Here is a 16,710-nt window from a genome sequence, read left to right as displayed (position 1 = left end):
AACATGGAGCTGTCTTACAGCTTATAAAAAATGGGGAATTCTCCTGTCTTTTCTTTTTTTTCTTAGAAGATATATATTATTAGGATTCATTTAATCAAGAAATGTTGAGGCTTATTGTGCTCTAAGATGAAAAATAACACTGCTATTGCAAGATACACAGTAATTTAGTTACTATGTTTTGCTCAAGATAGTGTTATAAACTTATATGAAATAGTATTTTTTAAAATATGCCACAGTATCTTCTAAACTAGTAAATCTCAGAACTATGGTTCCTTTGATGAACAACTTTAGTACTTTTAAGACTTTTATTTTCCGTATAGAATAGTCACAGTCGTGTGGCCCTTTGTTTTGTAATAATTAAAAATACGGCCCTAGGGTCAGGTGACTATGACCGCATTGGTGTGACTTTTTTATTCTTTCAGCAAAATAACACAAGAAACAACAGTGCAGTAAGTAGCCTAATAGTATCTCTTGGCAATGCACACATACGCTCACTTACACCCTCTAGGTCTCTTTTCTTTCTCTCCATTGCTGTCCCTCAGCAGAGAATTTCTCTTGGACTTAGAGTTCTTTGATATGTTATGATAAATGATGCCTTGTTGTGTTTTCTGACTCTGTTAGAGTCTCCATGGAATTAAAGATCACATGCTTATTTGGCTTAATGTACTTGACCTTTTCCCATGATTGACATGTCTAAATAAAGGCTGTAGCAACTCAGTAATTATGCACCAGCTGTGTATATTCATTTCACAGAAAAAACACACAGTTCTCTTCAAGAGTAGATAGCTTGACCCCTTCCCTGCCAGCTAAATAAAGGAGAGTAATTACTATTATTATTAATCATAGTAAGATTCCTTTCCATCCCCAAATGCATCTCTTTCCTCACTGCATTTTGTAAACAGTATACTATGACCACAGCTACATAAAGTGTTGTTTCAGTACTGGTATTTCTTATACAATAAAAATATTTACAATAATTCTGGACCTGCTCGACAAGATAGTTCCACACAATTTGTGTCAAAAAATCCAGGATTTGTTAGCAAGATTTGTGTTCAGAAAGCAGTATTACCTTTAATGAACCCTTTGTTTTTCTAATGGGGAAATTGTATTTTCCCTCAACTGACATACAGGTAAATTCTGAATAAATTCTAGGGTTCCGTGCTTATTTCAAAAAAATCTTTTCTCTTAACAGCACATTGTTCCATTCTCACTTATTCAAAATATGTTCATATCTAAATTATCTGTATTTTTATTAATTTGGGTTTTAAAAAGTATGATATAAAGTTAATTCTTGTTGACCACTTTGACTAATTTAAGAAATGCTCATTTGAAAAGATTCCTTCTTTAAACTAAATTTTTGGTCTTTATTTACTATAAAATAAAAATTGTTCCGTATATAATCTTGAAAAATAATTCCAGTTAGGTTTAATAATTGTCAATTCATTTCAGAACCATGACATTTATCATTGTTTCTTGAATTCTTTATGTTCTTAAGTGACGTCTATTAAATTTTGGATATAATAGTGTAGGTAAATTTTATAACCTTAACCTGGAAATGTTATTTGTATACTGTTTTCCACAGGATCTAAGGTGATTCTCTAATTCCTTAGGCCAGGGTTATTATAGTTGGGCTTAGAAAAGTTGGCAATGTATAGAAAAGCAGGAAGACAATGAAATAGGACAGGAAATTTTATTTTGCCTTCATTCTTCTTCAAGCCTCTGAAGGTGAGCAGCTTGAAGGGGGAAGGGAACTAACACAAGCGCAAGTGTCTATCATGTGACAGGCGCCATGTTCAATATTTTATACCAGTTATATTATCTCATATAATCTTTGTAGAAAATCTCCTAAACATATTGATAAATTTTTAATACATATATTTATTTAATTTGTCCTAAAAGCAAGGATGAGGTTTCTGGATCAAAGGAGAACTGTTATTATTTCTTACAGCAATAACCACATGCCCCATTCGTCCCCTTCAGGGTGATGTGATGAGAACTAGGAGGTTATAAGCACAGGAAGGGAGCCCCAAAATTATGAATCTGGGAATTTATATAGAAACTGCTATATAGCTGTCTCCTTTCCACCTTGAGAGGCAGGGCAATCTTTCCTCCCTTACGTAAACAAATAGCAGGGAAGACAAGGGGAAGGTCCCCAGTTAAAACCTTTGGAATACAAGCCGGTAGCTCTGGGGCCTTATTATCTTTTGAAATGTGAACGTATAAATCTGGGTGATAAGTATCTATCTCTTTGAAGGTCTCTATCTATTCAGTCAACCTTTAACTTCCAAAGCTTGTCCTTTAACCCAGGTTCCAGTTTTCTTTGCTTTATAAGTCTCTACCCGTACAGAAACATGAAAATATTTTCTCTGTAGTTTCATAGCCCTAAACTGTGGCAATTTCAGTATTGTTGCTATGAAATTTGTGGCCATTAGCTTTGTTTCCATTCTTAAGTCTCTTAGTGTATTTAGTAGCATAATGCATCATTACATCTATTGTCTATGTATTTTACTTAAAGTATCATCTCTGTGTGAAGATTTATATGCACAATAAAATTTTATTAAGCACCAAGAACTATCAAGCACTGTTCTAGATACTTGGGATACATCAATGAACAAGTTAAAAATCGCTGCTGTTCTGAAATTTTAAAACTTTTGGGAGAAGCTAGAAATTAAACACTAAGCATAATAAGTAAAAAACTTACTATGGTAAGTTCCTGGGTGGCAGTGGGAATGCCAAGGAAGCCAGTATGGCTAGAGTGAAGTGGAGTGATGGGAAGACCAGCAGGAGAGTAGATGGAAGAGATGACAGGAATGAGACATGCAGATCGCAGAGGACCTCATAGAGCATTAGGGAAACCTTGGCCTTTTCTTTGAGTGAAATAGGGTAACATTAGAAGGTTTAGCTGAGGAATGACATAATCTGACTTGTCTTTTCAGAGGGCCACACTGGCTGCTGTGTTTAGGACAGATTGTAGGGGCTAATGTAGACTCAAGAAGACCTGTCTGGAGGCTAATGCACTAATTCAGGTTGGGTGTCATATGGCCCTGACCAGAGCGGTGAAGTGAAATAATAAGCAGACAAATTTTGGATATATTTTGAAAGTTGTTCCAACAGAGTTTCTGATGGATTGGTTGTAGGCTTAAGAGAAAAAGAGAAGTCTAAAGTGATTCCAAGGTTTTTGTTCTGAGTAACTAGAAAAATGTTTTATCATCAATTGAGGTGGACAAGATTGGGAGGGAGCAATTTATTGGAGGGGGTTGGGCTGGGTAAGATTAGGAGTTTAGTCCTGAACTTGTTGATTTTGAGATGTCTTTTAGACATGCAGTGGAGGTGTCAGGTAAGCAGATGGGTATGCGAGTTCGGAGTTTGGGAAAGAGGTTTGAGCTAGAGATAGAAAATTGGGAGCTGCCCACACATAAGTCATATTAGGGACAGATTTAGGCTTTGTGGGGCCTGAAGCTTATGCAATTTTGGGGGTTCTCTAAGAGAAAGAATTCAAAATTTGAATTCAAATTATGTACAAAGGTGAATATTTATTTATTTATTTGCGGTACGCAGGCCTCTCACTGCTGCGGCCTCTCCCGCTGTGGAGCACAGGCTCCGGATGCGCAGGCCCAGCGGCCATGCCTCATGGGCCCAACCGCTCCGCGGCATGCGGGATCCTCCCGGACCGGGGCACGAACCCGCGTCCACTGCATCGGCAGGCAGACTCTCAACCACTGCGCCACCAGGGAAGCCCAGAATATTTATTTTTAATGAGAAAAATCAAAACAAATACTTATTTGGAAACTGATAAATAGCACAAAATCATAACATTTGGAGAAATAGCATAATATTTTAAATAACTTCCTGACATACCTCTGTAACATAACTTCCTGACATACCTCTGTAATATTTTCCCCCTACATTATCGACCTTTAATGTCAAGGATTTTAAAATATTATTTTCTGTTGAGAATATGAAAAATTAATTCTGTCTTTATCATGATTAATTAAATTTTTTAATTAATTATAGTCTAGAAAGGTTTTTTTCATCTTTACAACTTATTTACAATTTCATGAAAATTTTCAGAGTTGTCTTAAAATTTAAAACTTCTATCAAGCTTCTTGCATATATTACCTGAAGATTTGGAAGAATTTTCCAAAGACTAACTCTGGCCCTATGCAATTGAAACTTTGCTTCTTTTCCACTGTCCACATATTTCCAATACTAGGCAAATTGTGATTCCTTTGCATATTGTCACACCACTTCAGCCCTGAACATTTGTGGCACAATGTCAGGTGACTTTATCACAGTGGGTACTAGACCACTGGAAACTATTTCTACTTTACGATAGTCAGGATAGCTAACAGTAATTTACTCATATATGGAAGTGATTGTGAATCACATAAATATGTTCCTTTAAACCCAACCTAAATATATCTCCAACTCTGTTTCCTCTTAGTTTCCCAGAAATGTTCACAGACACACAAGTGCCCCCACCACCACGAAGGTATCTTATATTTACAAATTTTCCTGAAATATATGACCATGAAAACACAGTTTTTTTTAAAATTAAAAGACTTTACTTTTTAGAGCAGTTTTAGGTTTGGGGAGATTGCACAGAAAGTACAGAGTTCCCACATGCTCCTTTTCTCCCCTGCACGTAGTTTCCCTATTATAAACATTTTGCATTAGTGTAGTACATTTGTTACCATTGATGAAACAATATTAATAGATTATTATTACTAAACTCCATAGTTGACATTTGGATTTACTCTTTTTTTTGTATTTCTATGGGTTTTGACAAATGTATAATATTTCATATCTACCATTACAGTGTCATACAGCGTAGTGTCACTTCTCTTAAAATGCCCTGTGCTCCACCTATTCATCCCTAACCCCACTCCTTGAACCCTTAGAATCTCCGATATTTTAAATTGTCTCTATAGTTCTACCCTTTCCAGAATGTCATATACTGGTTAACATCTTAGAGTATGTAGCTTTTTCATTGACTTCTTTCACTTATCAATATGCATTTAAGGTTCCTCCATATCTTTTTTCATTGTTGTTTATTAATACTCCATTGTATGGATGTACCACAGTTTGTTTATTCATTCACCTATTAAAGGACATCTTGGTTGTTTCCCATTTTTTGACAATTATGAATAAAACTTCTACAAACATTTATGTGCAGGTTTTTGTGTGGGCGTTAGTTTTCAACTCACTGGGACAAATGCCTAGTGAGGAAATTAGTATTTAGATTAGGATCTAGACACAGATCTTACACCTTTCACAAAAATTAACTGAAAGGTAATCATTTACCTAAAGGTAAAACAAAATTATGCAACTTCTAGAAGATAACATAGGAGAAAATCTAGATGACCTTGAGTTTGGTGATGACTTTTTATATACAGCATTATACAGCACAATCCATGAAAGAAAAATTGATAAATTGAACTTCTTTAAAATTAAAACTTCTGCTCTGTGAAAGACACTGTTATAGGATTGAAAAGATAAGCCACAGACTGGGAGAATACTCTTGCAAAATATACCTAATGAAGGGCTGTTATCCAAAATACACAAAAAACTCTTAAAATTCAACAATAAGAAAACAAATAATCCAATTACAAAATAGGAAAAGATCTGAACAGACATCGCAGCAAAGAAGATATACAGGTGGTAAATAAGCAAATGAAAAGATGCTCAACATCATGTGTCATTAGGAAATTGCAAATTAAAACAATGAGATACCATTACACATCTATTAGAATGGCTAAAATCCAAAACATTGACATCACCAAATGTTGGCAAGGATGTGGTACAACAGGAACTCTCATTCTTTGCTCCCAGAATGCAAAATGGTACAGCCACTTTGGAAGATAGTCTGATAGTTTCTAACAAAGGTAAACATAAGCTTACCATATAATCCAACAATTATACTCATAGTATTTACCCAAATGGGCCTTTACTTTTTAAGCAGCTCTGCAAGATTCTGCCTCAGAAAATTCCTTCAGGCTAGTCTTCCTTGCATTTAATGTTCTCAAGACATGAGTTCAGCTGTGTTGTCTTGGTATCCTCTTCCTATCTGAATATATTTGGATATAGTTTCAGATTGTTTATTTTTACCTTGACTTGGCAACTTCTTAGGATGTTACTTCTGGCAATTGCCCATCAGATTCACATTCCACAAACAAAGGCAATATTCACTATTCCCAAGCAGACCCTCTGGACTTGCCAGCCTGGTGCATGGTGCTCCTTACCTTTGTCTGTCCAGGAATGGTTATCTTAATTAGTAATTGTTAGAAACCTCTGCAATCTTTAAAGTTTAGCTCTAGGATATAGTCACTGTCTAAACTTCCTCAATTTTTATCCATTTCCCTATCCACTGAAACTGATCTCAAGAAAGTTACAGGTAAATATTAATTTGTAACTGTAATGGCAAATTTTTAGTATTAATCTTGTTTGACTCCTTTATAGCATATAAACTGCTAACTGAACCCGTCTTAAAACTCTTTTCCTTTGGTTTGTTTAAAATTTTTTTAAATTGTGAAATGAAGCATACATCCAGAAAAGTGCAGAAAGCTTATGTACAAAGTTTAATAAACATTTTTAAAGCAAAAACTTGTATTATGAAACAGAACACTTTTAGCACCCCAGAAGCTCCTCATGTGCCTCTCCCCAGTCACAACGTCTATTCTTCTTTATGCCAGAAATAACAAATATTCTGACTTTTGTATTGAGTGTGCATGCTGTGCATGCATCCTTGAACAATGTATTTTAGTTATTCTATTTTTAAATCTTAAAAAAGGAATTATATATTTTTTGCTCAATATTATGTTTGTGAATATATATATATATATATATATATATATATATATATATATGTATGTATGTATCACATCTCTAGCCATTCATCTGTTGATGGACATGTAGTTTGCTTCCATATCTTGGCAATTGTAAATAATGCTGGTTATTTTTCTTTCAAGTTTTTCTGTATATATTTTAGATTGTCCAAGTTCTTTTAAAATAATGATGTTGGAAATTTGCAATTTTGTTGAGTATATAGATTAATGCATGTCTGTTTGGGGGGATGGGTTCACATCTTCTCGCTGATTCTAATACATATGTCTAGAGGACACCCAGAGCAATATATCACACTGTGAATGCCACTTTTTACATAAGTTGGAAAGGCTGAAACCTGCTGATTTGTAAGAATAAAATAATGTCTTATTCATATTTGTATCCCTGATACCTAGCACAGTACCACTCAATAAGTTGTTCATTTCAGTAAACATTTGTTAGGCATCTGCTGTATGCCAGGCACTGTGCAAGGTGCTAAAGATACAAAATGACTAACACATGGGCCTTCCCTAAGGAAGATTCATAAGCAAACTACTTGTAAGCAAACAACTACAATCAAGGGTTATTGTGCTTTGGTGTATATGATTAAGCACTAGAGGATCCTAAGCAGGAAGATGGTCAACTGTATTTAGACTGAGGAGGTATGCAAAATTTCATAGATCGCATAATCCTTGAACTGAGACTTGGGAGGTGAGTTAGGTATGCATCAGATGATCAGGAAAGTCAAAGATATTTCATACAGTTGGAAGAATAAGAGCAGCATTAAGTAAAAGAGAGACTTGAGAACACCTGGCAATTCAGGAATGAAAGGGCACACACTGGCTTATAGTATGTGTGGCAGAGTGGATTTAGAAGCCTGCCTGGAGAAATAGGCAGATGTCAGATATTGTTTGGCTTTATAGAGTAAAACACTTTATCCTATAGGCAACAGAAAGCAATGAATGAGTTTAAAGCAGGGAAGTAATGTACGCAGATTTGCATTTTGGAAAAAAAAAAGCCATCAATATTCAGGATGGATTAAGTGGGACAAGAATGGAATTAGAAAAGATAATGCTAGGGAGAATGTTCTAATAGTCTTGGTGAGACATGAGGGTCCAAATTAAGACAGTAGCACTAGGGATATTGAAGAGAGCATGGATTCAAGAGATGTAAAAGAGGACCTAGTGACAAATTGGATGTGCTTTGAGATGACTGGATAGATGATGCATTTACTGAGATAGATGATAGTTACTTGGGGGACAAATAAAAGGATGAGTTCCATGGACATGTTGACTTTGACATGCCTGTGGGAAGGATGTTTAGGTAAATATGTCTAATAGGTGGATGGATGGATATATAAGTCTGCAGTCTAAGAAAAGGATTTGGTGTCAAGTCCTAGGGATCCCAATCTTGAATGAATAAATAGAAGAAAAGCCAGAAAAGGAAACCAATATAAGAAGAAAAAAAAAAGGAGGAGGAGGAAGACCAAGAGAAATTTAAATCGTAGAGAAAAGAATGGTCAATGGTATCAAGTGCCACAGAAAGGAACAATAGAGCTGAAAAAAACTCCTATGGGATTTGGCATTACTAGGACCTTGGTGAAATCTGTTTTATTAGAGATAGTGATTGTTTCACAGAGTTAACCGTGAAGGGAAGGGAACTGGTGCGATAACTAGTCAGTTGAGTGTAGGGAGAATATAGAACAAAAAAAAAATGTTAATGAAAGAAATATAATTATAAACTATGGGGAATAGACACAGAGAGATTATTATGATAGCTAATAAATTAATGGTGGTTATAAAATATAGTATAACCAAATAATTAGTATTGTAGGTGTTTATGATAGACCTGTGTACCAAAGTACAATGCCAAGCCCCAAGTGTATCACATTATAAATACTCAAAAACTATTTCCTGAATTGAATTGGATTGGGTTTCCATTAACATGTAAATAATCATCTTCTGTGCCTTAGAATAATTTAGAGTTTAATTTGTGTATTTACTTCTGATGAAGGTCATCGGACACTATTTATTGGAGTTCATGTGCCCCTGGGAGGAAGAAAAAGCCATCGACGTCACAGGCATCGTGGTCATAAACACAGAAAGAGAGACAGAGAGAGAGATTCGGGACTAGAGGATGGCAGGGAGTCACCTTCCTTTGGTAAGAATGTCTCTTTGTTTTAATTAAATTTATGATTGTAATATTATACTTGTTTGTACAATCCATAATTAGCAGTAATATTCATAAAGTTGTTTATACCTTTATAAAAGATTTGGGCAGATACCTCACTCATAAAGTTGTTTATAACTTTATAAAAGATTTGGGCAGATTGGGGGGAAGTGGGAGAGAGAATGTTTAATCTTTATTTTTCTCTTGTGCATCTGCTTTGTGAAGGTGAGGACTGGCTTAGTTTTGTGATGGAGGAAATACACTTAAGTAGTAGAACTTAGTTGTATTAACTCATGATAATTTGTACAAATAATAGTCATTGCTCTAAGTAGTTTGAAAATCCAAGGGGAAATGCCTTTATTAAGTTCCCAGTTACACTATTGTAGATGCTCTCCGAATTTCACTCTTAGGATGTGAACTTTCTACTGTTTTGAATATTCTTCCTTTAAAAGTATACAATTGACCCTTGAACAACACAGGTTTGAGCTGGAACGGTCTACTTATACATGAATTTTTTCAGTAGTAAATACTACAGCACTACATTATCTGTGGTTGGTTGAATCCATGGATGGTGGAACCGGATACAACTGACTATAAATTATACGTGGATTTTCAACTGTGAAGAGGGTCAGTGCCCCTAATCCCCACATTGTTCAAGGGTCAACTATATATAGAATATCAAAGTATAGTGATATGGAAGTTGTTAACAATTCCTGAGTGCCGTGAGAGCCTATGTACATGACATAATTAAGAACCTGACTTTCAGTTTCCTGACCTTCCCACGTCCTATGACCTCCTTCACTGCACCTTGTTCACTTACTCATTCATTTTGCTCTCTGACCACAACTTCACTCCTTACGTGCTTGTTCAACTACTTGACCTCTCTACTTTTTTTTCTATCCATGTTATCTTTATTTCCTGATCCTATTCTGATTTCATATCCTGTCATTTTAGTAGTACTTTTGCTAATATTCTAAATACCTTAATTTCCCTGTTTTAGTTTTATTCATACCTTTACCCCCATTTTTAAAAACCAGATTTATGTTAGGTTCTTCCATGTCCCTACTTTCTCCCTGCCTTCCCAAGTAGGCATGCTCTGCAGGACATAGTCATTCAACAGGGCAGATTGTAACCATTTAAGTTCATTACTCAAGTAGGAATTCCCTGGCGGTCCAGTGGTTAGGACTTGGCACTTTCACTCCCGGGGCCGGGTTCGATCCCTGGTCAGAGAATTAATATCCCTCAAGCCTCATGTTGTGGCCAAGAAAGAAAAAAAAAAAACCAAAAAGTAAATAAATTAATTCATTACTCAAGTGGACCTTCAACACCTCCTCCCAATTCTACTGAATGTTTTCAATTTTTGAAATAAGTATTTTTCAATCTTCTTCACCATTCTCCAACACCCCCCTTTTCACAGTCACCTAGCAGATGCTTTCTACTTCAAAAGGAAAATATGTCACCAGAAAGAATTCACTCAACTTCCCTCCTGTTAAACATGCAAACATAAACATATGCCTACATCTGCAACTGTTTTTTCCTCATAATGCAATAAGGAAGTTTTCTTTTCAATTATGTTTATCTCCTATTCCCTCCCACCTTGAAATTTATACAATTTATAATCTAGTTTACTTCTTCTTCTCAACTGGATTATTCTCATCATCTATCCTTCCAACTGCCTCAAACACACATTTCCCCATACAGTTGTATTCAGATATAAGGTAAGTTAGCATATGAAGTTTGGGGGAACAATTTTACTTTTAATACGCTATAGACATTGCTTTATTTAATATCTGGTTTTGCTAAGTATTGAAGAGAAATTTGTAGTCTCTCTGTTTTTTCATTTTTTAAGTTTATGTCTTTTAAGCTTGAATGCTTATAGACAATTTTTTGTGTCCCTTTATTTAAGAAAACTTGCTAAGATAGGCCTAATGGTGAGTATGTTAAAAAGCATTTCCAGTCTGCATGCACTGATATTTTTCCACTGAGAGAATATTTTCCTGTCTTATCTGATTCTGTTCCACTTACTTTGGTCTCTTCTTTGTGAATTATATCTGCATGTTGGATTTATGATATCTGCTTGTTGTCCTTTTTTTGGTAGCTTAAAGTTAGTCTCTCATTATTCATTTGATTATCTGCAGTATCGATTCTGCATTTTACTACTTCTATTAGGGGTTTTGATTTTGCTGTTGCATCTTTAGTTTTAAGTTTCTTTCTTATCTCATCTGATTTTCTTTACATTTCCTCCTGTCCTTTCCTAATTAGTGTTTGTTTTTCCTGCTTGATAGAGTCTGTGTTTTTAGTCTATTGATGATCCCCAGTAGTTCTGGACATTTTCTTTTGATTCTGAAGTAGATAATTTTCAGAGGTATCATCTTCTTTTGGGCCATAAAGATTATTTTGACTTTCCTTTGATTTATAGTATTTTTACAGGCTGCCAGTTTTTTTCTTTTTACTCACCAAGTAAAAGAAAATACTTCTTTTTACTTTCCAAGGCAAAATATATCCATACTATGTGTGTCCAGCTATATCCTAAGGCGGCTTAGAGAGGCACTGCCATTAGTGTGTTCTTCGTCTCCATCGCTGTGTATAATTATGGGCATCAAACTTCCCCAAATACCATGTACTTCTGCCAGAGGTAGAATGATTGATGGGAGTGTGTAAAGAAAAGTACTCTGGGTATCCTGCACCAGCATGATAGAAGGATGATCATCTCTGAGTCAGTGGGCAGAAGAGGAGGTGTGAAAGTGTCCCCCACATTTTCAGTGTTTTTTGTTTCATGAAGTAGAGTCTGGGAATATAACAAAGAGACAACTGGGTAGATTTCTCTTACTCCAGCTTCATCTGTTTATAGTTAGGGGAGATTCCCTCTTAGACTCTGGGAATGGAATATCTGTTGGAATAAGCTTTAATGGTTACTTTGAGTTTCTTAAATACTTCTAATATTTGAGAAAATAAGTGGCATTCACATGAACTTAGAAATATTTAGTAAACAAACAAAAATAAGCTTGTTCCTTCTGCCTCTGTCATGTTATTCTTTTTTTCCATAGCTGGATACATTATGTCAGTTTTTCTAGAACAGTGGTCCTCAACCTTGGCTACGCCTGGGAGATTTAAAAACATTTTGGTGGCCAAATCCCATACCAGTCAGAATCTCTGTGGGTGGGACCCAAGCATAAGTACTTTTAAAAAATACCCCAGGGCTTCCCTGGTGGGGCAGTGGTTGAGAATCTGTCTGCTAATGCAGGGGACACGGGTTCGAGCCCTGGTCTGGGAGGATCCCACATGCCACAGAGCAACTATGCCCGTGAGCCACAACTACTGAGCCTGCACATCTGGAGCCTGTGCTCCGCAACAAGAGAGGCCATGACACTGAGAAGCCCGCACAGCACAATGAAGAGTGACCCTCGCTTGCCACAACTAGAGAAAGCCCTCACACAGAAATGAAGACCCAACACAGCAAAAACAAATAAAATAAATTAATAAACTCCTACCCACAACATCTTCTTAAAAAAAAAATACCCCAGGTGATTCAAACGTGCAACCAGGGTTGAGATCCAGTGTTCTAGAAACTTTGCTATTCAAAGTGTGGACCATCACAATGCTATGAGACTAGGTATCAATTACAGGAAAAAAACTGTAAAAAATACAAACACATAGAGTCTAAACAATATGCTACTAAATAGCCAAGAGATCACTGAAGAAATCACAGAGGAAATCAAAAAAACCTAGAAACAAATGACAATGAAAACACGACTACCCAAAACCTATGGGGTGCAGCAAAAGCAGTTTAAGAGGGAAGTTTATAGCAATACAATCCTACCTCAAGAAACAAGAAACAGCTCAAATAAACAAACTTACTGTACACCTAAAGCAATTAGAGAAAGAACAACAAAAAACTCTAGAATTAGCAGAAGGAAAGAAATCATAAAGATCAGATCAGAAATAAATGAAAAAGATATGAAGGAAACAATAGCAAAGATCAATAAAACTAAAAGCTGGGTCTTTGAGAAGATAAACAAAATCGATAAACCATTAGCCAGACTCATCAAGAAAAAAAGGGAGAAGACTCAAATCAACAGAATTAGAAATGAAAAAGGAGAAGTAACAACTGACACTGCCGAAATACAAAAGATCATGAGAGATTACTACAAGCAACTCTATGCCAATAAAATGGACAACCTGGAAGAAATGGACAAATTCTTAGAAATGCACAACTGCCAAGACTGAATCAGGAAGAAATAGAAAATATGAACAGACCAATCACAAGCACTGAAATTGAAACTGTGATTAAAAATCTTCCAACAAACAAAAGCCCAGGACAAGACGGCTTCACAGGCGAATTCTATCAAATATTTACAAAAGAACTAAAACCTATCCTTCACAAACTCTTCCAAAATATAGCAGAGGAAAGAACACTCCCAAACTCATTCTATGAGGCTACCATCACCCTGATACCAAAACCAGACAAAGATGTAACAAAAAAAAGAAAACTACAGGCCAATATCTCTGATGAACATAGATGCAAAAATCCGCAACCAAATACTAGCAAAGAGAATCCAACAGCACATTAAAAGGATCATACACCATGATCAAGTGGGGTTTATTCCAGGAATGCAAGGATTCTTCAATATACGCAAATCAATCAGTGTGATACACCATATTAAGAAATTGAAGGATAAAAACCATATGATAATCTCAATAGATGCAGAAAAAGCTTTCGACAAAATTCAACACCCATTTATGGTAAAAACTCTCCAGGCATAGAGGGAACCTACCTCAGCATAATAAAGGCCATATATGACAAACCCATAGACAACATTGTTCTCTGTGGCGAAAAACTGAAACCATTTCCTCTAAGATCAGGAACAAGACAACGTTGCCCACGCTCACCACGATTATTCAACATAGTTTTGGAAGTTTTAGCCACAGCAATCAGAGAAGAAAAAGAAACAAAAGGAATCCAAATCAGAAAAGAAGAAGTAAAGCTGTCACTGTTTGCAGATGACATGATACTCTACATAGAGAATCCTAAAGATGCCACCAGAAAACTACTAGAGCTAATCAACGAATTTGGTAAAGTAGCAGGACACAAAATTGATGCACAGAAATCTCTTGCATTCTTATACACTAATGACAAAAACTCTGAAAGAGAAATTAAGGAAACATTTCCCATTTACCACTACAACAAAAATAATAAAATGCCTAGGAATAAACCTACCTAAGGAGGCAAAAGACCTGTATGCAGAAAACTGTGAGACACTGATGAAAGAAATTAAAGGTGATACAAACAGATGGATAGATATACCATGTTCTTGGATTAGAAGAATGAACATTGTGAAAATGACGATACTACCCAAAGCAATCTACAGATTCAATACAATCCCTATCAAACTACCAATGGCATTTTTCACAGAACTAGAACAAAAATTTCACAATTTGTTTGGAAACACAAAAGACCCTGAATAGCCAAAGCAATCTTGAGAAAGAAAAACGGAGCAGGAGGAATCAGGCTCCCTGACTTCAGACTATACTATAAAGCTACAGTAATCAAGACAGTATGTTGATTTTGTGCCAGTAGGCACAAAACAGAAATATAGATCAATGGAACAGGATATAAAGCGCAGAGATAAACCCATGCACATGTGGTCACCTTATCTTTGATAAAGGAGGCAAGAATATACAATGGAGAAAAGACAGCCTCTTCAATAAGTGGTGCTGGGGAAACTGGACAGCTACATGTAAAAGAATGAAATTAGAACACTCCCTAACACCATACAGAAAAATAAACTCAAAATGGATTAAAGACCTAAATGTAAGGCCAGACACTATAAACCTCGTAGAGGAAAACATAGGCTGAACACTCTATGACATAAATCACAGCAAGATCCTTTTTGACCCACTTCTGAGAGAAATGGAAATTAAACCAAAAATAACACATGGGACCTAATGAAACTTAAAAGCCTTTGCACAGCAAAGGAAACCATAAACAAGACGAAAAGACAACCCTCAGAATGGGAGAAAATATTTGGAAACGAAGCAACTGACAAAGGATTAATCTCCAAAATATACAAGCAGCTCATGCAGCTCAATATCAAAAAAAACAAACAACCCAATCCCAAAATGGGCAGAAGACCTAAATAGACATTTCTCCAAAGAAGATATACAGATTGCCAACAAACACATAAAAGGATGCTCAACATCACTAATCATTAGAGAAATGCAAATCAAAACTGCAATGAGGTATCATCTCACACTGGTCAGAATGGCCTTCATCAAAAAATCTACAAACAATAAATGCTAGTGAGGGTGTGGGGAAAAGGGAACCCTCTTGCACTGTTGGTGGGAATGTAAATTGATATAGCCACTATGGAGAACAGTATGGAGCTTCCTTAAAAAACTAAAACTAGAACTACCATATGACTCAGCAATCCCACTACTCAGCATATACCCTATGAAAACCATAATTCAAAAAGAGTCATGTACCACAATGTTCATTGCAGCTCTATTTATAATAGCCAGGACATGGAAGCAACCTAAGTGTCCATCTACAGATGAATGGGTAAAGAAGATGTGCCACATATATACAATGGAATATTACTAAGTCATTAAAAGAAACAAAATTGAGTTATTTGTAGTGAGGTGGATGGACCTAGAGTCTGTCATACAGAGTGAAGTGAAAGAGAAAAACAAATACTGTATGCTAACACATATATATGGATTCTAAAAAAAAAAAGTGGTTCTGACGAACCTAGGGGCAGGACAGGAATAAAAATGCAGAAGTAGAGAATGGTCTTGAGGGCACGGGGAGGGGTTAGGGTAAGCTGGGATGAAGTGAGAGAATAGCATTGACATATATACACTACTAAATGTAAAATAGATAGCTAGTGGGAAGCAGCCACATAGCACAGGGAGATCAGCTCGGTGCTTTGTGACCACCTAGAGAGGTGGGATAGGGAGCGTGGGAGGGAGACGCAAGAGGGAGGGGATATGGGGATATGTGTATACATATAGCTGATTCACTTTGCTATACAGCAGAAACTAACACAACATTGTAAAGCAATTATACTCCAATAAAGATGTTTAAAAAAATGAAAGACACTGGAGCAGGAATAGCACAAATACCTATTATGGTTGGACTCAAGTAGCAGAAGTAGGAGAACTGGCTGGACTAAAACAAAAGGGAGTGGTAAGGATATGATGAATGATGGTGCAAACTATGTAATGGCATTCATGGTCAAAAACATTTATACTACTGCTCTTTATAAAGAAAATAGGTCAGAGTCAGCTGAAAGGCTGGGACTCAATAACAAGGGATTAAGTAGAAGAAAAGAGAATTTTAAAATGTTCTTATCGAATAAAGAATGTTAAATTTTAAAAAGAAAAGAAGTGTGGTCCATGAGCCAGCAATATTAGCATCACATTTGAGCTTGTTAGAAATGCAGAATCTTAGGCCCCATCCCAGACCTCTTGAATCAGAATCTGTGTATTAGCAATAACTTTTGGTAACTTACATGCACATTAAAATTGGACAAACTCTAGAATATTGCTTGTCACATCTTGTTGTATGTTAGACTCATCTGAGGAGCTTTTAAAAAATATTGATGCTCAAAGGCTTTTATTTAATTAATCTTGGGTATTTTCCTAGGTCATGGTATTTTTAAAAAGTATCCCAGGTGATTTAATATCCAGCTAGGATCAAGAGCCATTGATCTATCTTAA

General features: G+C 36.0%; 1 protein-coding gene across 2 annotated transcripts in view; it reads left to right on the top strand.

The window, feature by feature from the left end:
• SLC4A10 (solute carrier family 4 member 10) overlaps positions 1-16,710 on the top strand; it is a 224,765-nt gene that overhangs the window by 51,337 nt on the left and 156,718 nt on the right. For both annotated transcript variants that reach the window (XM_033860084.2, XM_073807645.1), the window contains exon 3: positions 8,836-8,982. In XM_033860084.2, coding sequence (XP_033715975.1) covers positions 8,836-8,982 — 147 coding nt within the window. The remainder of the gene's footprint in view (positions 1-8,835; positions 8,983-16,710) is intronic.

Source organism: Tursiops truncatus, chromosome 7 (assembly GCF_011762595.2).
Source record: "Tursiops truncatus isolate mTurTru1 chromosome 7, mTurTru1.mat.Y, whole genome shotgun sequence".
NCBI lineage: Eukaryota > Metazoa > Chordata > Mammalia > Artiodactyla > Delphinidae > Tursiops > Tursiops truncatus.
The sequence above is the reverse complement of the archived record's forward strand: the minus strand, read 5'-3'. Positions and strand labels throughout refer to the sequence as shown.